The following is a 22,337-nucleotide window of genomic DNA, read 5'->3' as shown; positions in this document are numbered from 1 at the left end:
ATTAGCATGTTGAATATCCATGCGTTAAGGAGTTCTTTTCACCCTTACTTAACAATCAGTAACATCTGAGCATTTGGTGCTTGTGAGCTACTCTTTCCCACCACATAAAGCCTGGAAAAGAAGATGCTGGGGTGGGGAGGAAAAGAAGAATGCTTTTACAACTCACCTCTGCAGTACTTCCAGTGCTGGGTCCAAGCCTTTCAAACACACTGGGTCTTCGGGATGTGCTATCGGATATGGTCTTGGTATTTTCCACTGTGACCTTCCTTCTAATTTTTGACATTTTGTACTACTTCAACCAAAAAAAAAAGCAAAACTGTAAAATCCTTCAGTTTGGGGCTATTGACACTGAACTCACATGAATAAAATAGTATGATATACATTGCAAGAGTTGCTGCAGAGGCGATGAAGAAAGAAAAAGAAGTCATAAATGAGTGAAATGTATCTAATAACAAAGAATTCTTCTGACTTGAACTAGTCAGCTGAACACCAATAATGATAATTTTTCATTTTATTTCATGACCTGCTTTGGATTCTTCAGCTTCCCCTTGGGAAAGATGATATGACATGTTATTCATTTAGGCAGTAAACACCACACAGGACAGATGCTTTCTTTCATCATGTATTTTTGGTGCATGAACTCAAGTGACTTAAAGTGAATAGAACCTTTAATGTTATTTCACCAACCTCTCAGAAACCAGTTCCAACCACTAAAAATGGCTCCCGTTTTTGAAACAAATTTCAAAAAATGAAAGCTTCGTTTTTTTCCCCTTTGTTGCGTATGACAACCTACTGAAAACCATCTTGCTATCACCCACAGTCTGTGTTTGTTACCAGTCTTATTCCTACAACTATTTGGACTCATATGAGTTTAAGAAAAAAAACCTCCAACTCCATAACAATGATACACAAAGCTGCTCAAGAAGTAGCTCCATCTCATTAAGAGAAATATATTTTAAAGGAAGCACAGTATAACTTTGATAAACAAGAAGCCATAATTTATCTTACCTGAGAAAGGAAGGAGTTACAGAAAAAAACCAAACATATTTAAATAAAAAAAAGGAACATACATATTTAGCACTAGAGACAGATTGTACAAAAAGGGCAAAATGGGCCTCAAAAACTACTGTCCATTCTTTACATGCTACTTGATCTACACAGAAATAAGATCAATTTGGGAACATCTGCCAGGTGCTCAATAATTTATATACAGCTCAAAAAACACCTCTTTGTTGTGCTGCAATGTGCCATCACCCTCATTAATCAGTAGATCATGATTAGCCAGAAACTAATTTCCTACTCCTCTATTGCTGTCTCTTCTGCTCCTAAGCACGTGTCACCGCATTTAGAACACACACACACACACACACTTAAATTATTATCTCATACACAAACAGGTTACAAATGACAAAGTTCATCCATAAAGCCAGAAGAATACACATTTAAACATCCACCAGAGAGGATTAATACACATTTTCACCATCTGATCAGCAATATGCTCCCACAGTATCCAGATTGTAAGGTTAGATTTCACAGAAACAAAATATTATAATGTATAAACGTGGACACTTCATTATCTGAACCCTACAGTTATTTCCATGACAAGACTTCCCTAGGAGTCTGAGACCTGTTCATTTTCTACAAACAAAATGCTGTGCTGAAGCTCTTGTGAAGCACTTTAGCTCCTTTATAAACAATGGAAGAAAGAAAGCTTACACTGTGTATTTGAGATTTCTCAGTAGAGCTCTGCTCTACTGACTTCTTCTCCAAGCCTCTGATTATCTGAAGAATTTTATCTCATAAATACGGTTCAGATAATCAAGACGTTAACCAAGATGTTCAGGGAGGGTAGAAGTTAACCATATGGTGTACACCAAACATTAAAAACAATGGTTAACGTCAATTAGTGGAAGCAGACAGTTAAACAGTAGAATTTCCAGTAGTATAAAATTATTTGGGTTAGTAAAAACTGTGGAGAACAGCGATTTCCAGAAAGATCTGAGTTAGAGAATTGAGTAATACAACAGCAGATGAAATGCAAAGAAATATAATGCAATGCACACAAGGAGAAATGATTTTGTCTAAATATTTGATGAGATCAAATTAGTCCAGTCTTCTGAGAAAAATAATTAGGAGTCATTGTGGACAGCTCAATGTGCAGCAATAGTTAAAAAGTCTGACAGGATAAACCATTAAAGTTAGAAAGCAAAAATATACTGTATCTCACCTAACTGAGCATACTTCCATTTCAGGATTCTCACAGAATTTCAGAAAAATACTACTAAATTTCTACAGTTTCACGCAGCCACACCCTTTTAATAGAGGATATAAAAATCAACTGACACATGCAAAACTGGTTTTAGTAAGACAATCATATAACAAATGACTAATCTGGATTAAATATTTACAGTTAGAAGAGCCATATCTGAAATAAAAAGGGTTAGATAAATGACACTGGCAATGGCATAGGGAGAGGGTTCAACACATGAAGGACAGATGAGTCTATCTAATATGCAAGTACAGTACACACTGACATCGTAGCACCATACAGAAAAATTACATTAATTTTGCCTCAATTCCAGTGTACTTTTATTTTCTAAGAAACAGAGGCAAAACATTCATTTTAAATGGTAATTTTTACCCAGTGTATAGTACCTTTTTGTAATTAACTTGTATAGGAAGTTACGATGATGACTACGCTTAAGCATAGTTATAAACATAGAGAGGATGAAGGGGGAAACATCATCATAACTGAACAGATAATTTAATTCCAACTGCCTTTTTCCCTGTATTTTGGCATAAGGAAATTAAGAAGAATTCTTAAGAATAACTCTGAATCTTCTAACCTTGTAAAACCCCCTATTTAAAAAAAAAAAAAAAAAACCCCAACAAAACAAAACCAAAACAATACTTCAACCAAGAAACAAAAACCTGCACTATTTCAGGTAGCAATCTGTCAATTCTATCCTCACAGTCTGGCCCATACCTACCAGTTTGCAATTAACAACAGATCCTTTATTACCAGAAGAGATATTTCATGATCGATTACTCTAAGGAAACAAACCCAGCATGCTGTGAGTGCACAGCATATTACTTTCTGTATGCACATATTATCACATGAGGGCCTCACTCATGCAACGAGAACTGCAAGACATTCCACTGCTAAGTGAATGTAGATGTTACCAAAGGCTGCGGGATTAGAGTCCAGACACATTATTCTGAGGTAAACTGAGGAATTTCACTTTGTCAAACATTGCATTTGAGAGACTGTATTTGAAAATGCAGTCAGTTCCATTTCCATTTTTCGAGGACCAAGTGAGTTGGAAAAATAAAGAAACTACTAAAACAGTATTGAAAATCTCAGATGCATAATGACAGGTTTTGTGTTTCTGAGAAGGTTCCTTGCTCATAAACGAGTACTGTGAGGTGAAAAAATTACGTGTTTAATTCCCAAATTTCTCAGACTGCACATTAATGGACAACCAAGAATAATTTAAATAGAACATCCCATAAAGATTCCCCTTCCCACACATTTTCACCTTCCACTGTTTTACCACTGAAGATCACAGTCCTGCTATCAATCCCACTCTGATGGCCAGTGCAGTGACTTTCCATCAGATGTCTGTGCCTCTGAATTGCCATCTCCTTATCAAACACTAATGTGGGATTAGACAGCAGTGAGTCCCAGTGTGGACTGAGCCAAGATCATTCAATACATTTCAAATAATTACTACCAGGATTAAAAAAAAAAAAAAAAAAAAAAAATTTCTAAGTAGAAGCACTTTTCTATTTCAGGTACATGACATCACATTGCTGACTCTACCTGGGGGCACTGAACTTTCTGCTACTTCTGAAACAGAATGAAATTTCTGAAACCAAGTAAAATTAACTTTATCCTCCTAAAATAAATTCTATACCTAAAATTTTAACTGTAAATTATCACTTTTCCATGCGTAAGACCCATGACAACCTTTACAATAAATTAGAAATATTGTAACACTAGCACAACTCGTTCACAGATGCATCTATGCTATTCTTTAACTGGAGTAACTTTCCCAGGGTGAGAGACAATCTGTTAATGGCATTAATTACACTACCATCTGAAGGAGAACATACCACAGAGTGTTATTTACATGAATCATCTAGAATGTGGACAAACTTGAGAGAAGTAAGTGCACCTAGTGGGCACTAACCAATGAACTGAAGTCAATGAGGCATGATATGACTGACACAGCATTCACTGAAATTCTGTATTTTTTATTACCAGTACTCCTATATTTTGGTGTCAAGCATGCTTAACATTTTTCTTCAAAATTAGTATGGTATTACATAAGTCATAATCAAGAGATATCTGAAACACCTGGTTTTCTGTTAGAAAAACCTAATCCAGCCCCCTGAAAAAATGAATCCTGAAGGATTCTACAGGAAAACTAGAAACTGAGATGTAACAGAACAAAGGCAAAGTTCAAAACCAAAAAACATTTAAGGAGATAAAAATCTCTTTAAGAAGTCCAAGACATCACTCATAAGCATGTCACTGTCTGCACACGCACACCACACACAAGCATTGCATCACTTCAGAAAATCCTACCTGTGAAGGAATAAATAATATGCCATTTCAAATAACAAGTGAAATTACTTTCAAGTCCTACAGAAGTTCAGATACAAACTCATTATAACACTCTTTGATAAACTAAGTATGTGTTGAAAACTAACTAACAGCTTTGAGAATGGTTCCCTGCACTTTTTACAACGAAGAGCTTTTACCTGAAAATATTTTGGGTCTTATTTCAATGTTAATACTTCCATGTCACATCACTAATAAAACAGTGATATTTGAAGGAGTTCCATGGGTTTACTACCTAAAAATATTACTAAAAATGGTAAAATACATTCACAATGAACCGTGCAAAAAAGCAATCAAATACTCACACAAAGAAGCCTGTTTGACACAAAACTAGAAATTAATCCAAGTTTACTTTTACAACTCCTTGTTGGTAACCCATCACCATACTAACTTGAACCTATCCCCCTAATTTAACATATGACACTTCTCCATTAGTAGCAATAAGCAACTGCTAATTATGTTTGCACAAGTATAAAATCATGGTTGGCTTTCTACAAGTGAATAAAAACATCAGGCCCCAGTACCACATCAGGAAGTACAGAGTATTCCATGCCTTGTCTAACAAAGTCTTCATGCTCAAAGAAGATGTTTCCCCAGACTAAGGGACAGTCTGTGCAGACTGGCGTAGACGGGTCCAAGTTCACTCTGCCTTAGTATCCAGCTTGTTGGATACACATTGCCTCCAGCCTGCGAGCTGGATCAGCACATTAGCATGCTGTCACTCTCAGCAAACATGCTGAGAAACAAGGTGTATTATCTCGGGCACAGCCGCATAAAGCTACACTTCTTTAGTTTTCAGGTACATTGGCTGAGTCTGTCCACCCCCGTCTGCACAGAGGAACCGTGAGTGTTTCATCACCGGCCCAAGATCCCTCAAAGCCCTGGTTGCTAACCCACTAAGAACCAAACACCTGATCTTCAAACAGTCTTGCAGAACGCTGACAAGCAATCAACGGTGGAGTGAGAGTCCATCGAGAAGTCAAAGGCGAGGCCCTAAGTAGACCATCCATAACACACTAACCCAACATGCCCGGCTACAAGTTCTGGAAGGGATGAGAGTTAGCTGTAGCCGCTACCTGAAGGAATGGTGATGAGTCAATTTATACAAGCGAAATTAGTAGACCCTCTTGAGCACATAAAGCAGAAGCTATTTTACTGCCAGGAAGTGGGAGAAGAGCACTACTAAAGTGGGAAAAAAACCCCAACAAAACCAAAAACAAACCGAAAAACCCCCACGAACAGGCAATATCCGAGTATATGGGAAGCAGACTCCAGCACGACCACGGACCGACGGGAACGGCACCCCGGGCACACGGCGGGATGGCGCCTCCGGGCGTTCACCCGCCCCTCCTCGGGGAGCCCCCGTGCGCCCCAGCCGCGCCCCGCGCTGGGCGGGAGCGCGGCCCTTCCCCGCTGCGGCGCCCCGCAGGCCGAGCACGCCCGAGGCCCGGCGGCCCCGGGCCAGGGCCGGGGGGGGGAAGGGGACGCAGGGGCCCGCCCCGCCCCTCCCTCCGCGCCCGCGGCCGCCCCGCCGCACTCACCTGCTCCTTGCGCTGCCGCGCCGCTCCCCGCCGCCTCCTCCGCCGCCGCCCGGGGCGGAGAGGGTGGGAGGGGGCGAGGGGGGGGTCCGTCCTCCCGGGCCTGAGCGCGGAGCGGCGCGGGCAGGAGGGGGAGGAGCGCGCGGAGCGGCGCGCGCCCCCGCGGACCCGCCGCTCCCGCCCCGCGCGCCGGGACAGCCGCCGTGGGAGCGCCGCCGCCGCCACCGCCTCCGCGCGCCCTTCCCGGCGGCCCTCGCGCCGCCCGCGCCGCCGCCGATGATGACGACGATGACGACGGCGGTGACGTCGAAGTTGGGAGGGCGACGGCGGGAAGGGCGGAAGCGGCAGCGCCGCCATCTTGGGGGAGGGCGGGGAGGGCGCCCGGCTCCGCCTCACGGGCGTGGCAGTGTGGCTGGCGGAGGCTCTGGAGCAGCAGTTCGATGGGGAGTGGCGGAGGGAGTTGGAGGTGTTTGGCCTGGAGGGTGCTCGGAAGTGACCTTTTCCCACTCTACAACCACCTGAAAGAAGGTTTAGCCAGGTGGGGGCGGTCTCGTCTCTCTGGCAACAAGTGAGAGGACGAGAAGACATAGTCTTAAGCTGCACTAGGGGAGATTCAAGTTGAGCATTAGAAAGAAATTCTTCGCGGAAAGGAGGATTAAACATTGGGATGGATGGCTAGGGAGGTGGTGGAATCACCGTAGCTGCAGGTGTTTAAGGAAATATTGTACGTAACATTCAGTGCCCTGTTCTAATTGACAGGGTGATGTTGGATTGTAGCTTGGACTGAGTGATCTCAGAGGTCTTTTCCAACCTCAATGATTCTGTTATTCTGTGATCTTCAACTAGACTAGGTTGCTCAGAGCCCCATCCAACCTGTCCATAAATGTTTCCGGGGATGGGGCATCCACCACCTCTCTGGGCAACCTGTGCCAGTGCCACACCACCCTTATTGTAAAACAACCTTCTTTCTTAATCTAAACCTGCCCTATTTTGGTTTAAAAGCATTGTCCCTTGTCGTGTCATCTTACAAAGGTCTTACAAAGTTTTCAGGCTAGTGTTGTGCTGCAGCAAACACTTGGCTGGAGGGTGAATGGACTTGGCTGCCTGTAGTGGAGGAGCCTGTGGGCAGCTCCCACTTGGTGGTTTGGCCACTTACGTGTCCTCACCTTGCTGTGACCACCCTTCCTGTTTCACAGTGGATGCGATAAGTAGGGTTGTTTTCTTGTACCGAAATCCTATAATGATGCAAATTACCTAAATGTGGGAATCTCTTCTATGGATGTAGTCTGCCCAGTATGCCCTGTGTCAGTCGGAGACTCATTCACCTGGAGATCCCACCATCTAGTGGGACCTCTGTGCTATTTTCCCCTTACACTGTGCTCTCTCTTTGTACTTGTGGTGCAGTGAGCTACCATTGTAGATATATACATATAAGTATGGCTGAAAAAAACTGATGTGTTCTCAGATACAGGGGGATGCAGTCATTCTGGGGTTTTGCCTATATAGAAAGAATTTTAATAAAGGTGCAAGCTTTTTAATTACATTTTTGTAAGTAACTAAGTGCAGTCATGCTGGAATAAATTATTTACTCAACATCACAAATTTTGAAGAACGTGTTGAGCTATCACTTTGACAGCAGAAAGTGCTTCTAAGCAAGTTGGCTTGATTTCTCGAGAAGGAAGCAAAAATCCATAAGTTCCTGTGTCACGAAGCTCAAAGGTGAAAGAATATTTAATGCCAAGATCGTAAGCCCAGTCGTCGGACCCTCCAGGAGCTAAATCTGTGTGAGGAAGGGAAAACAGAAAAATTGCCTGAAACCAGAACTTTTTCTGTTCAAAAGCTGTCTTCTGATGCCAGCAGGGATACACTGACATGCCTTTCATTGCAGTAAAGTCATACTTACAGATTGTTTGTGCACCAGCACCAGGTCTATAAGTTTTCCAAGTTGTCCTCTTTATAGCTTTAGCTGCTTTCTGTGCCAGACTTTCCTGAAATTAAACAAAACATTATTACCTTTAAGGCCTTGTGAAAGTAGTTAATTTGTACACAGTTAGAATTTACTTACACTGTGCTCAGGATTTCACATTAGTTAAATAATCATATAAAAGTTTCTAGAAAACTCACTGAATGTGGTAAAAGTTTTCAGCATATGCCCATGCTACAGATTGCATTTCTGCTGTAGACAGATAAAAAGTATAGATGGGACCTTACCCTCACTACTGGCAGTAAACCATTGTCAAACCATTTGTTCTCATTTGTCTCATATTTTTTCTGTTCTGCTGCAGTATTCAAGTCACTCTTTATTTAAGTAATACTGACAAATATGGCAGGGAAATATTTTAATTGAGAGAACCCTACTATTAAGCCATGAAGAAGACTAAAATGCCCAGACTCGGTGCACCTCTTTCTGCTTTACAGGGAAAGAGTAACTGTGCCATTTTGAACTCTGCTGTTTTCAGTGAGAGTTTTTACTGTGTTGTTTGGTGGCTCAAGAATGTAAAATTCTATATATGCAGGATATATTTTCCATCCTACTATTAAGACCAATTTAAATAAGTATCCCTAGCAAAATCCTTAATAAAAGTAGCAACTGTTCACCAGAATACCTCATTGCTTAGGTATGTGAAGGGTGTTTTCAAGTCACACATCCAGTTAATTTTAGAGTTTGTATAAACCATACAACATAATGAGGAATTTGCACATATATATCTTTTCAAGGTGTCCAGAACAGCAGGATTCTGCTCTTTTAGCAGCAGCTGCAACATATTAGGTGCTGTTGATGTATAATCAATCCAGAATAAATATTTTCATTTTTCCATAGTCTTTAGAAGCAGCTTGCTGACTTAACACACTAGACGAGCCCAGACTTTTTGAAGTTGTTAAGAACATCAAGAAAAATGTCATTTCCTAAATCTTGATTGTCACAGCGCAGTGACTCCCTCATCACAAGACTAACCAAGCTGGGTGAGTAGTTCTGAAATAAGTGGGAAACTGCAGGAGGTGGGAAGACTTACCAGCTCCTCGTGGTCTTTGCTTTTGTTCATAGTGTAAGAATATGGAAACAACACCAACTGGGAGTAGGAGTGCATGGTTATGTAGGCTTTAATGGTGTCTTTGTGGTCTCTGACAAAGCGAGCCACTGCTTTCACTTCAGGCTCAGACTCTGGGTAGGGTCCACAGTATGTCTCATGGCATTCATAGTGAGATGCTCCTGTACCTTTAACAACAAAAAAAAGTGCACAATTTTACTCCTTTATTTCTTCCCTTCTTCATCTCTGTTCATCTAATGAAAGAGCAGAGTATGGTGCTAATACACATGAAATCATGGACTCCACCATGCTATGGAAAGAACTCGCATGCTCGTAGAAATCTTTGAGAGCCTACCAGGATTTCTCACCTATGATACGCCTAAAAACAATCAAGGAGAAGGTGTAGAAAAAAAGTATTCAAAGACTGGATAAAAAAGTCTTAGAGGAGAGCATGAATATGCTTCATTTAAAATCATCGCATGATTTTGAGATCACATCTTCAAATCTAGAAGTACTACAGGAAAAAGGCAATTCTACATGATTATTTAATCTTGTGGGAAAGCAAGGTCCCAATGGGAAGCCAAGGAAACAAATCAAAATTAAGGTCTAACTTGACACTGGAACAAGTTATCAAGAAGATAAATAGGATTCACCACTCTGCTGTCTTCAGAATAAGACCAAACAACTTTCTGGAAGCAGTCAGGATCTTTAGTGTTTAAGGGAAAAAATGCAAAAACAGCTGTGGATGGTTTAGCAATGGTCTAGAATGACTGAAAGCCATATAGGACTTTAGTGTCAGCGCTGAGTGAAGTCAGATCTGATCTATAGGGTAACATTTTAAGGCAGCTATTCTGCAGACTGAAAAAACTTGTCAAGTACTAAAGTGCCTGCAGTAATTAAATATGATATAGTCTTCATATGAAACACTAAGGGCCAAAAAATCTTGTTCAGCTAGGCATTATGGAAGGATGACTGAGATGATCAATTTGTACACCACAGTGGAGCATCTACTCAGCTGGATAGTGCAATAGGCCTTGGGTGACATGGCAAGGGCCATCTCTTCCCTCTTTCCTCCTTCCCACCAACAGCCTCCCCCAGGTGTGTCATGGGGTGGTGCAAGGGGCTCTGTTGCACTGGGAAGACGTTATTGGTGTGTCATCTGGGGAGGAAAAATCCTGAGTCCCAAAAAGAATTATCTAAAGCTGGGAAAGTTTTCACTGGCTCATAACAGATACTCAGCTGCATTTGTCTTTGTATTAACTTTGAGGAATGGTAGATGAAAATGTTTTCAAAATAAAGAATTTTAAAGGCCAAAATTGAGGCGGGGGTACAGTAGGAAGAAAATTATGTCCTACCACACCAGTGTGCATCAAAATTCCTGTTCATGTCAGTACCAATGCACTTGCTGTTACCGTGCGCGGAGCGGCTTTTCCTCCACAGACGATTCTATGGAAAGAGACACACAAGCCTTGTTCAGAGAAAAATGCTGAAAAAGTCCACAACTAACCTCACTGGTTAGTTAAATGTGACTTCTCACTTGTGCCTCTACAGTCATGTGCTAGTGGAGACCAAGGAAGATTCTAAAACCACGATCTTCTTGCCATCAAGGCTGGATGATAAAATGAAGTGTTGGGTAGGATAAGAAGTGATCACATCTGATTTCAGTGGAATTTGGGCTGTGGAAGGAGGGCAGAAGACATACAGTTTGGCCTGGTATGTGAGTTTAGGGGCCCAAATCCAACTTTCTGTGGGCAAAGATGCGGAAATTCCAAGGACAGAATAAGAGTTTGTGGTGTGCAGTTCCAGGATGAAGACGATGCTCTAACCATGCACAGTGATAGTTCCCAGAAGTAGCAAATCAGTACATTGCACAACCTGTCAAAAAAGGTCTACATACAGATGGGTGGCTCCATGTGTACTCATAGCCATCCACGTTTATCACAGGCATGATGTAGAAATCAAAGTGCTCCAGAAGGGTTGTCATGGTCTGATCTCTCTCACGCACATGGATTGCCTATAAAGCACAGGGGAGGAGACTTACTAAAAGCATTTGTAATTGTGATTTTCTTACCTTCCTACAAAGGTACCTGGTGGCATGTGTAAAATAATTGTGAAATTTTCAGAGCAGTCTACCTGATAAGTCTGATGAGTCTGATAAGGCTCATCACACCATGGAAATTGCCAAATAACAAAGTAGCTCTCTGCTTAGGAGTGCCAAAGGGAGAAATTGATATGGTCAGTCAGATACACTGCAGTCCTTTAGTGTTAGTGGGTGGTCATAAGATAGAACTGAAGCCTATTAATAGGAAGGTTTGAGCTTTTGCTCCTTTTATAAGTAATAGGAACCCTCCTTCCTGCCCAAAATACAGCAAGCCCCAAAATTACAAGTAATATTTCAAATGGCTGCCTTACATAACATTATTTATTCTGATTGCATTGTGAGTTTAATGCAACTGTATGACAAGAGTCAGTAAGATCTACATTGCTAATTTCGCCTCACAGCTTATTTTGAAGGCTTTAGTGATACGTAACCTCGTTGTTGGTCCAGGACAAAGAAATAAATTTTAATCTAGATAAGTGGGTTTGTTACTATTAGAATAGACTTAAGTCCTTAATCATCTTTTTTTTTCTTTATGCCTTACTTAAATCACCTTCTTTCATTTTAAATCCTTCCTGGTTTTCCTCAGGCAATGGACCTCCTTTGACTAAATGAGAAATGTCAATCTTTCTTAACGATAAAATTTAATTATAAAAAGTGGACCCATTATAAAGAATGCCTAGGATTTGCTAGGGAGAGCTGATGATTTTAGTGCACATGTGCAGATGTGTATTGATGTCAGATTTTAAAATGTTATTTCATGAAGTGATATAGATACAAAATTTGAATTTAAACCATATAAATTAGATCAAAGGGATGGAGAACCTAAATGTTCAGCTTGTTACTTGTGCAAAATGCTGCAGGGACATGTCACTGGAAAAATGACAGCACAGCTAGTAATTGTTTGGAGCAGCATGAAAAGGGCAAATGCATTTCTTTCCAGTGGAATCTTGAAAGCTGGGATTATCAGTGGGTCACAAGGTACCTTTGGCTGTATCTGTCCTTAACTCCTGCAATATCCTTTCAAATTTTTTAGGCATTGAGCTTTTATAGTTGTGACTGATGACAGAAATAAATAAATTTATTAATTTTTAAATTATTATTATCAACGTCATCATTATTTAGTTCCATCATGCCCAAATCATAATTCGTATTTCAAGGACTTGTCTATGTTATTTCTCTTACTACAGTACTGGTGACTGTGAAGTCTCAGTGTCATCTAGTTTATTTTTACTGTGAACTTTGCTTTTGTGAAAAAGTAATAATAAATAATATCTCAGAACATTAACTGAGCAAGATGGGCAACCCTGTCTGGGCCAGAAAGGCCTTAGAAGCCTTTTCCTGGTCCATACCAGGGACAGGGCCAGCAGCTCAGCATAAGGAGTTGAGCAGAGATGCCTTAAGTTCAAAAAGACCAAGGCATTGTATTTTAAAATCCAGGTACAAACTGTGGATGTTGTATCTTTGGGTGCACCTTGTTCACTCTCCTGAGCAGTGTAGATATTAAAGATACTAAAAATAGATGTGACTGTTTGTCTGCAGCCACATGTCAAGGCTGGTTACTCTAAGCCCATCCCATCAGTGATTAATCAAAAGGCTCATCCCATCAGTGATTTTCTAGTTTCCAGGAGCTGGTACTATGGCTGGATGTTCTTGGTCGTGTTCTGGAGGTCTGACATGAGGGTGTCACTAGCAGGCATAGTACCTTCAGAAGAAGGGGGCTTATGTGGCTTTATTCTCTGCAGATCCAGAAAAAAAACAGGAGCACAAATGAAAAACATGGAGTCAGTAGGAGCAGTAGCAACAGACACAGGAGTAGGTGATGCATCACAGCAAGTGGATTGCTGGTGTGGCGCAATGCCATGTCTGGAGCAGGCAAGTGTGGGATACCAATTGCTCTAGGAAGGCATGTAGGGAAGAGCCAAGGGTTGTAGGACAGCTTGAGCTCACTCTGTGTGTGTTCTGATCTGCTCCAGGCAGTGCCAGATGCAGTAATATGGACACAAGTCACCATGTGCTGCGTGACTCAGAGCCAAGACCACTCCTGGAATCCACGTGGCAGTACGGACGTGGCCCTAGTAGATCACCAAACACGTGCTTTTTCTGGCATGCCCTCTCTATCCCTGACCATTCATAATGATAAATGTCTCTGTTGAATTTCCTGCACATACTTTGAAATTTCTTTCATACTTGATAATACATTTGAGCTCCTTTGCATTCACTCCTTATGACTTTCTGTTTCTCTCCTACACACTCTCCCTATCTACTGACACACACACACACACACTGCTATGCTTGCAGTGTAGACACAAATATCATGTATTGGTGTTGTGGGAGTAAATGGATTAAGGCTTTATGGATCCTAGAACACAACTGGACGAAGGTAAATGGCATCAAGATTTTTTGCTTTGCTTTGAAAACAGTAATCAGATGTGATTATGTACTCACATGCCCTATGAACCACAGGCAAAAAGCAGGAGAAATCCATTCTCTAGCGTGGATACCACAGTCAATCCATATGGCATTTTTTGATTTTTCCTTGCTTTTAGAAATCTGACAAAAGAGAAATTGCATTCAAATGTCACCATTGTAAAGGGTACAACATAAAAGTGGAAGTAAAAAGGTAACCAAGATGGAAGAAGCACCATCTGTCTTGTAGGTAGAGATCAGACTGATTCTGGGCCAGGATTGGTTGTTTGCATACAGTCAGAGAGCCACATTCAGGCTGCTTGCAAAGTCCTAACAAAGACACCAAGACAACAGCAAGACCTGAGGTCAAGTGAGCCTGTCCTCAGCTATGCAGGGCAACAAACTAGATTGGCTTAATCTTCAACAGAGATGGGTATCCACTGTGCCAGTATTGCATGCCTTTAGATAATGGCCTAGATGTGATAACTTCCTTGTGACCCGAAAAGTGAACGTAATCTGGTCAAATTTGTTTGCAATGGTAATGCATCATACTAGAATGACTTAGGAAACTTCTAAAAACCACAAAAAATAGGAATGTAGGTATAGATTTAAGGAAGTGTCCTGAGCAAAACCCATCATTTGCTTACTTGGAAAGTTTTTACAGTAAGTCACAGCTGTACCTTCAGAACATAAAGTGGTCGCTTTTCATAGGATGATCCAATATATATTTTCTGTAGGAGATCAGAGTGGACTTTCACTACTTGCTCCATCCAGTGATATATCTGCAAGGGTGAAGTTAGTAGGTAGATCTTCTCTCTATTGTTTTTCTTAATCCCTGAAAGTGGTCTACACTTAAATTCATTCTACCTCCCAAAATCTTTACCTGATGGGTAAGAAAAACTAATAATTCAACCCACTTACTACTTGCCTGACTCTAATTTCTCCTAAAACAAACAGTAAGATACAGTCACAACACAGTCCAAGTGTAGCCCTAAAATTCCTCTTCAGTTCTATTTGTTTAAATTATTGATTTCACATTTCAAATATCTACATGTTTATTTTGAAACTTCATTTTGCTTCTGTGTTGACTGCCTTTGAATGACAGTTTGAAGCAATACATGTATGAGAGATTTTGTCTGCTGCTTCTTTCTCTCTCTATGGAAGCATTACAATAAATAGAACTCAATTGTTGAGCAATACAGTGGTAATTATTACCCATTGATGATTTCTCTCCCTTTATCTCCATTCCCAACCATGAGACAAATTTCACTCTTTGCATCTACAGATGTTTACAACAAAAACAGCTTACTTCTTTCATTGAATGGTAGTTTTCATAGTATGAAGAAGATCCGCGAGCATTGACTGTGTCATTGACAATCTGTTTTTCAATAATTCCTTGAACATCTTCTATCAAGACTCTGAATAATAAAGGAAGAGCACAACCTCCTGTTAAATAAATGACAAACAACTTTACAGAATCATTCATGACAACAGATTAAAAAATACATACTTGTGTTGGATGGTCAGTTGCCTTAACTGAGCTTTTATGCTATTTATGTTGGATGCCCTGACATAGAAATGGACTTCTCTGTCCTTCTTGATGTTTTCAACCACAACAGGTTGCCAGAGAATGACCTACAAAGTTTCAAAAAACATTTTAATTTTTTTTTACTGAGGACAGAAAAAATATTCTTACTAACATTTAATAAGCATTTTGAAAATAACCAAAGCATATGTTTCCAATTTAAGAGGCCACTCATAACAAGCAGTTTAATGTTCCTTGTGATGTGTAGCATTCAGCTACTTCTGGAAATGAAATGTGTGTATTTAAGAAATGTTTATAATGACTTCTGCACATAAATTCATAAATCAAGAACAAAGGCAAGAACATAACCTTTTCTGAGATAGTATTTCTAGTATAATAGATATATTTAGCTGGTTATTATGTTACATGCTTTCAAGTCTGCTGAGAGTTATATTCCCTGAGGGTATTTGGAGAATTAATGAAGATCAGACCAGTTTTTGTAGTTGTTGTGTTCTCTGATTACTTTGATCAGGGAGGAAATAAGTGCCAGAAGGGGTTTGAATATAAGTCAAGTTGAAGAAGCAATACAGAAATTAGAAATTGGAGAAAAATAAGAAAATGAGATTCTTCTTGGTAAAATTAAATATTTTACAGTAATAAAATCAGAAGCCAACATATTCAATAAAAGACTGAAACTTCAGAACCAATAGTACAAAAAGATCTAGGGGTGACAGTTAGCAGTAAATTGGGCATAAATTTAGGGTGTGAAAAAAGTCAACGTAATTCTTGGATGCATTTTTAGGGTATCATACAGCATGAAGTCACCAGACAATAGGGCTTATTTTTTTCCTTTATGGTGCAGTTGCATGAGGAATATTGTTTGAGCAATAAATGGTAACCATTAAAATTTGCTGGGAGATACTGTTTGTGTCTTCCCTTCCCCCTCCTTTTTCCCTTCCCCTTTCCATTCCCATTCTGTTGTCTTCTTATAGCTTGCCCAATTTATAGTCATGGAAACAAATTATCTGGTTTATAACCCATGAAAAATATTTGGTTTGCATATTCCCATAAATGACTTGGAAGAAACCACCACAAGCCCTCTCTGCACTGAATGTGCTGGAGTTCTTCTTCCTGACTTCTTGGGATCCTCTGTACAAGAAAGTGAATAACTACAGTAGTAAAAAAAAGAAAAAAAAAATGGAGGAGCATAGGTTTATATTGGTACAGAAAAAGAAATGGATTTGTGAGTTAACTTGTGAAGGTGGAAAAGAGCAAGGAAAGTTACCAAAATGTTTCTAAGAACTTAAGGGAATGATTAGAAGATGCTAGTAGGGACAGCAGAAGGATTTTGGGGTGGGCATAAAATGAATAGGAGCCAAGAAAGACAGAGGAAGACTGGGCATAGACACCTTTAAAATCTTTCAGTTATATGAAACATATCCTCAATCATCCTGTAAATTATGTTGATTGAGGGAATGGCTACACTTTTGTTGCAGTGTTGACTTCAAACTGTGAGGGTGTGATTGGGCAAGTGTCTCAATTTAATTAAAAACCCTTTAATCTAATGAAACACAGAAGTAATAATAATACATCTTCTAGATGCTACTTTTAGAAAAATGCCACAAAAATCCTGCTCTGATCTTCAAAGGTGTGCAAGCTGTATAGGTCAAGATCACACTGGTCAAAAGTGCTGAGGTTCCCTAGCAAATATATTTCTACTTACTGTGTGTTGGTGGTTTGCCAGTTTTGCAGTGCCTTAATACACAAAACCAATTGCAGAAATGTGAGCTCTGATATAATTAATCACTGAAACATTATGGAGGGGTCTCGTCATGTAAATCAGAAGGTATTAGAGAAATGAAAACCAAGCGTTTCCTGAGCTCATGTATTAGAACAAATGAATGGAAATGGGCTGGATCTTTCTTGGGAGGGAGAAGCAGTGTTAGGGAACTTGGGGGGAAAATTTGGCCTAGAGTTCGGGGAGACAGAATAGTCTGTTTACCTCAGTGGTGTTCAGTAAATCCTGAAGAGCTTCAACTTGTTCATCGGTTTGTGGGAGAGCCCATAGAACTTCATCCCTGAAAAACAAGGGTATTTAGGTAAAGCACAGGTACTTGGAACAGCTCCAGTTCATGCAAAAGTGAAGAAGCAGGCTTGACCTATCTCATCTTCCCTGACTTGGCTGCCATGAACTCAAAGACGATCCAATAGTGAAGATGCTGAATCCAATTCCAGCCTCTGCATCTGCCAATCAGTAAAATCCATGAAAGAGGTGGTGCAGGGATTTGGCAGCCAATATTTACTGCAGGACATTGAGATCACTCCTGGGAGCTGGCACCTGCACCACAGCCACCAGCTCCAGCTAATCCACAGTGCAGCAGCACCAGTTGAAAACTAGCCTAGAACAGGAAGACGTCTCTCCTGCTGTCCCCTGAGTTTCTCAGTCTCAGTCACCATTCAGCAGAGACATCGGCCCTCCCAGTCTGCCAAAAGCCCTCCCAGGTTGGCAAAAGCCAAACATGATGTTTTGTAGATGTGTATTCCTACTTCAGTCAAGTTTTTCTGGTCTCCTCTTTGTGTCCTTCTGCCAGCTATTGTTTCAGATGGTCTTCACCACTGTCCTCCCCATCTTTGCCCAGTAACTTGTATTCCCTTTCTGTTCGAAAACCATGGTCCAGACATGCTGTACATGACATGGTGCTTCCCAGCAACTCCATGCCTGACCCCACTGTGGGTGACAGAAGGGAAATTCACTTTCTGGAAAGAAAAATGTAGCACTCTGCATTGAGCCCTGATCATCAGTGTCCTGCAAGTCATGTAGTTAAAAATTGCATTAGATAGAAAATTAAAATAACTTGTGTGTGTAGAAGAAGGAGACTCCGGGGAATGTCAGACCCGTATTTCCATTTCCTGGGCTGGGGTGTCTCTCAGCCATCTAATCACGTGGAACTGGTGGCACTGTAAAAACCAGGCACAAAGTCAGTCCCTGCCAGCCATGTCTGCAAAGACTGTCCTGAAAAGAAAACAGGCAGGGCTCTCAAAACTAGGGTTTTCAAGCATCCTAACATGATTGTCACAGCTTGTTGCTGTGACTGATTTCAAGCAGAAACCTGACAACATCTGGCAACCAGGTGATTCATCTTTACTTTTAGCCAGGCTCCAAGCAATCACTGTTGTTTTTCATGCAGAACCAACAGCATGCCATCCCTATTTTTCCCACCACCATCATTTGACAGAATATCAAAAAACAATCAGGGCTAGGCAAGGTTGGCAGTTTGCCTATTTCTTTAGGTAGGTGCACCCCGAGGTGTGTGTTTGAGGCTGCTTTGTAAATGAATTTGTCTTCCCATAGCTGAGGGAGTCTTTTTACACAGAAGCCAAGAAAAGGCCTGCTGCATCTGATTTAATTGCATGATTCCCACAGCCTGAGAGCACCATAATGAGGAAGCTGATGTGTATTTGTACCCCACCATTTGTCGCACAAATATTTCATCCGAGTGGGGTAAGTACTGAGCAAGTGTTAGATTCCTCTCTAGCTCTTGTGATAGGACCTGAATACACTGAATAAGCTGATCAAAATTCTGCCCCTGCACTTCTGTGTGGTGAGTATTAATAGCCAAAACTGTAGTTGTTGCCCTTCTCAGTTGCTTTGCTTTGATTTGGCGTTATATCCTCTTTCATCTGTCTTCTGCCCTACTCTTTGTAGGAAACACCCGGACAAAAGCTTCAATTATTACCCTTATACCAAGCTCAGAAACTACGCTCTACTCCCAGCTTTCTTGCCCTGCCTGCTGACTCTGTACAGCTGGACAAGGTCATGTTAAACACACCCTTTTCTTTCTGTTCTCACACCCTCCTTCCCTGATTGCTCTTTGAGTTTGTCCTTGAAAAGATCCTTCTCATTCCCTTCCTCCAAATTTCTGCCAGAGTCTTACTGGGCTCTGTCACTGTTTCCCATCTCTTTTTCCTTTCCCTTTTACTTCTTGGTAAATAGAAGTCCAGCTGCCATCCCCACACTACAATACTCAGGTCTTACCCTGTAGGGGAGTAAGATACATTTCAGTTTATTTTAGATTGGTTTGATATCTTCGTCTGAGCTAGGCACTTTCATAATAAAGAAACAGGCACTTTAGGGGTCTGGTTAACCTGAGCTAATTTAAATGTGTGTGCTAACCTGGAATGAATTGCCTTCTAAATACACATATTTTTCCCCACTATCTGTACAGAAAGGTGAAGGGGACTTGTTCCCATGCAGAGCTGTGTAAAAATTCCGTATAGTCAGATGAATCTCATTATTTTAGCCATTTTCATAACTGGGCTGGGAGGGTTGGGCTCCTGCTTTCCAGTGGGAAACGCCATATTCTTGTTGGAGAGTCAGATACTCCGTGTTCTATTTAAACATGAAATAAATAAACCTTCAAGTAGCACAGAACAATATTGTTTCACTGAATTCACCTAAGACCATGCTTGTTTCCCCCTACTTTAGCCCTCCCACCTCCATAGCAACCCACAATAAAATATGATTGCAACACAAAGGGAGAGGAAATACCCTTTTTTTAAGGCATGAACTCAATGGTGTTCACCTCTCATAAGTCTGCAGAGTGGTGCAAAATCACAGAAGAGCTATGAGAAATAATTCACATTTTATTTGTGTAGGTATTTTAGTTCTGGGAGCAGGTTGTAGTTAATCCTAGGTTGCTCAGCCTTGCTTAAAATCACTACATGAGGAACTTACCCTTTTAGTTCTACTTATTAAAGTATTTCAGGTTTTTAAATGAGTTGTAGATGCAGAAAATAAAAGCACTTTGCCTGTCTTCATCTCTGACATATGTTCTCATATTTTAAGAAAGCATTTGGTTTCAGGGCATTTCTGAAGTTTATCGATAGGTAACAATAAAGCTGCTTCTGAAACATTGTGCAAATACCAAATGGTTATTCAAAAATGATTTATGCCTGGAAAACCATCATAAAATCTGCTTTGGAAGGAAAACAGATTGTTAGCACTTTCTGAAATGGTTTCTCTTTCTACCTCAAGAAGTAATTCATTTAAGATCTTGTTTTAAGGCAAATGAAGCAAATTATTTCTTCCCATTAAGTTTCAAAATGCCCTTTATTGGCATTCAAAAGTACTGAATGAACAGAATTGATTTGCACTTAGACCAAAAAGAGTAGTCTTAATATGATTAAAAATGTAGGATTTATGGATGCAAAGAAGACTTAAAATAATTTCATTTTCCCCACCATCTTTATGTTAAATTGAACCACGTATCCAATTACAAGGGCAATAAATATATGTCAGCCTTTGACAAATGTTTTCTCATGCAACTCAGAATTATTTTGCATCAATACTTTCCCTGTCCCACGCACCACACACTAAAAGCCCAGTAGCATCAGTAGATATTTACCTTGGAATAGTGAAGACATGCTTCTCTTGAACCAAGATAAAAAGGGTAAAAAAGAGCAGGTAAAACTTCATCTTCGTGGCATCCACAACAAAACCAAATGTAATAGGAAAGCCGAGGGTTCAGGACCCTCATTATTGATTTTTAAAATGTTATTTAAAGAGTAGTTAAAATTTAATACTGCCTCTCACTTCAACCCCAAGCTCCTGGTGGCTAAGTCAATATGACAGAGCTCCCTGGGGAGGTGCTGCTCATATTGATATCGTCCATGTACGAGACAATAAAATACATTTTGGACATTTTCATATTGACAAATCACTTTGTCATCTCAGCCTTTGTGTTATTCTACTGCCGCTACAAACCACAGACAAAAGAAAGAACACCAAGCACAAAGCTTTTGTGATCCTCTAATATTTGTGGAGGTCCAGCAGTGTGATGTACATCCAGCTCTCTTATAAGACATCACAGCCAAGCACAAATCTGGTTCAGAGCAGTGGGAATGAGGTTAAGTCCAAACAGAAAAATTCTGAGCAGGAAAGCTTCTTTTCCTGGCATTTGCTAGCAGAGAAAACAAGGAGCAAGTGAGACATATGTTTTTTTGGTGTTTTGACATCCATGCATTTTCCTTATGTCATACTGGGTTAGCTTTTCAAGAAAAGGTGCATGCGATTCTTCATCTCATTATTATGAATTTTTGCCTGCCTCCAAGATTTGCTTCCCATATCTCTATCCACAGTTATCCATACGGGCCATGCTGAAAAGCTGTGTGAATTTGGCATGTCCAGAATAGATGATCTCCATCTATGTTCTGTGCTTGAACAGCAAATCAAAACTTGACTAAGACACAGCTTATTATCCTGGTTTAAGTCCTCTTCTAGAGGGAATTCATTCCGGAAGAGGACTGAGCAGTGAATCAATACATATGTAATGGAGACATCAGGGAGCCAAGACCTGGGTGTGAATGGGGGAACTAAATTATTTGATGCTCTACATGTTACTAGGTTTTTCACCCCTGAGTGAAAAATGCCTGGGAATGAGCCCTGGAGCTAAGGTTAAGTAATGCAGACTAGATTGCATCCATGAACATCCCCTAGAACAGCTCTGGAGATGTCTGCATCAGAGCCAACTCTCCAGCTAAGCAGGCACTCAGGCCTTTGGAAGTCAAACACAGCCCTGGGGTTTTTTTTGTTTTAATTGTTTCAGAAGGGGAGCCCTGTCTTAAGAAGCCAGACAGCTGAGTTTTAGATGACTGAAGTCAGCAGAGGTGAATCTTGCTCCCCAATGAGTATGCTGGGGTTAACGTCTCTGTGAAAATACACCAACACTGGAAGTCCCCAAACTGGAGTTGAGCACAAACCACACACCAAAAGGAAAGGCAAGGAAAGGCTCATGGGAAGTGAAACCACTGATGCCTTACCTAGATTTTGTAGTTCTTATTTTATCTTTTCTGGATGTTCAAACAAATAAGAAGTTCTGGTAAGGTACAGAGGCCATTCCCAGCAAGGGCAGTGGGTTGATTTTTAAACCAGTGTTCAGATGATCTTTCCTCACACAGGCAAAAGGAAGTTGTCAAATAAAGATAAAATACAGGAGACAAAACTTGCTCATCCAGACACTCTTTCGTCTGGAAATGTTCCATGCACAGATATGAAGAAAGATTTGATCTACTGAGCTAGATTTAACAGAAGAGATTGAAAAGCCAATGGATT

The 22,337-nt window shown here is 40.6% G+C and overlaps 2 protein-coding genes across 7 annotated transcripts in view; both read right to left on the bottom strand.

Annotated features, from left to right (window-relative positions):
* ZC3H13 (zinc finger CCCH-type containing 13) overlaps positions 1-6,271 on the bottom strand; it is a 46,456-nt gene extending 40,185 nt beyond the window's left edge. For 2 of the 4 annotated variants that reach the window (XM_032099776.1, XM_032099779.1), the window contains exons 1-2: positions 6,169-6,270; positions 167-292 (exon numbers count right to left, since the gene is read on the bottom strand). In XM_032099776.1, the coding sequence (XP_031955667.1) occupies positions 167-283 (117 nt within the window). In that variant the 5' untranslated portion in view covers positions 284-292; positions 6,169-6,270. Of the gene's footprint in view, positions 1-166; positions 1,083-6,168 lie in introns of those variants that run through there. The other 2 variants (XM_032099777.1, XM_032099778.1) reach the window with 2 other exon arrangements.
* Positions 6,272-7,657: 1,386 nt separating this feature from the next.
* CPB2 (carboxypeptidase B2) lies at positions 7,658-20,737 on the bottom strand. 3 transcript variants are annotated; one of them, XM_032099773.1, is made up of 12 exons: positions 20,632-20,724; positions 18,082-18,184; positions 17,229-17,304; positions 15,212-15,336; positions 15,011-15,119; positions 14,382-14,483; positions 13,741-13,845; positions 11,092-11,208; positions 10,550-10,640; positions 9,180-9,382; positions 8,069-8,153; positions 7,658-7,945 (listed from the first exon to the last, which is right to left on the bottom strand). In XM_032099773.1, the coding sequence occupies exons 2-12, from the start codon at positions 18,159-18,161 to the stop codon at positions 7,761-7,763; spliced, it is 1,278 nt and encodes a 425-aa protein (XP_031955664.1). In that variant the 5' UTR covers positions 18,162-18,184; positions 20,632-20,724; the 3' UTR covers positions 7,658-7,760. The 3 variants fall into 3 exon arrangements, with proteins under 3 accessions (XP_031955664.1, XP_031955665.1, XP_031955666.1); XM_032099774.1 differs by lacking the exon at positions 18,082-18,184 and having other exon boundaries at positions 20,632-20,737; XM_032099775.1 differs by lacking the exon at positions 14,382-14,483 and having other exon boundaries at positions 20,632-20,725.
* Between the last annotated feature and the right edge of the window lie 1,600 nt (positions 20,738-22,337).

Source organism: Corvus moneduloides, chromosome 2 (genome assembly GCF_009650955.1).
Source record: "Corvus moneduloides isolate bCorMon1 chromosome 2, bCorMon1.pri, whole genome shotgun sequence".
In the NCBI taxonomy this organism is placed as follows: Eukaryota; Metazoa; Chordata; class Aves; order Passeriformes; family Corvidae; genus Corvus; species Corvus moneduloides.
The sequence above is the reverse complement of the archived record's forward strand: the minus strand, read 5'-3'. Positions and strand labels throughout refer to the sequence as shown.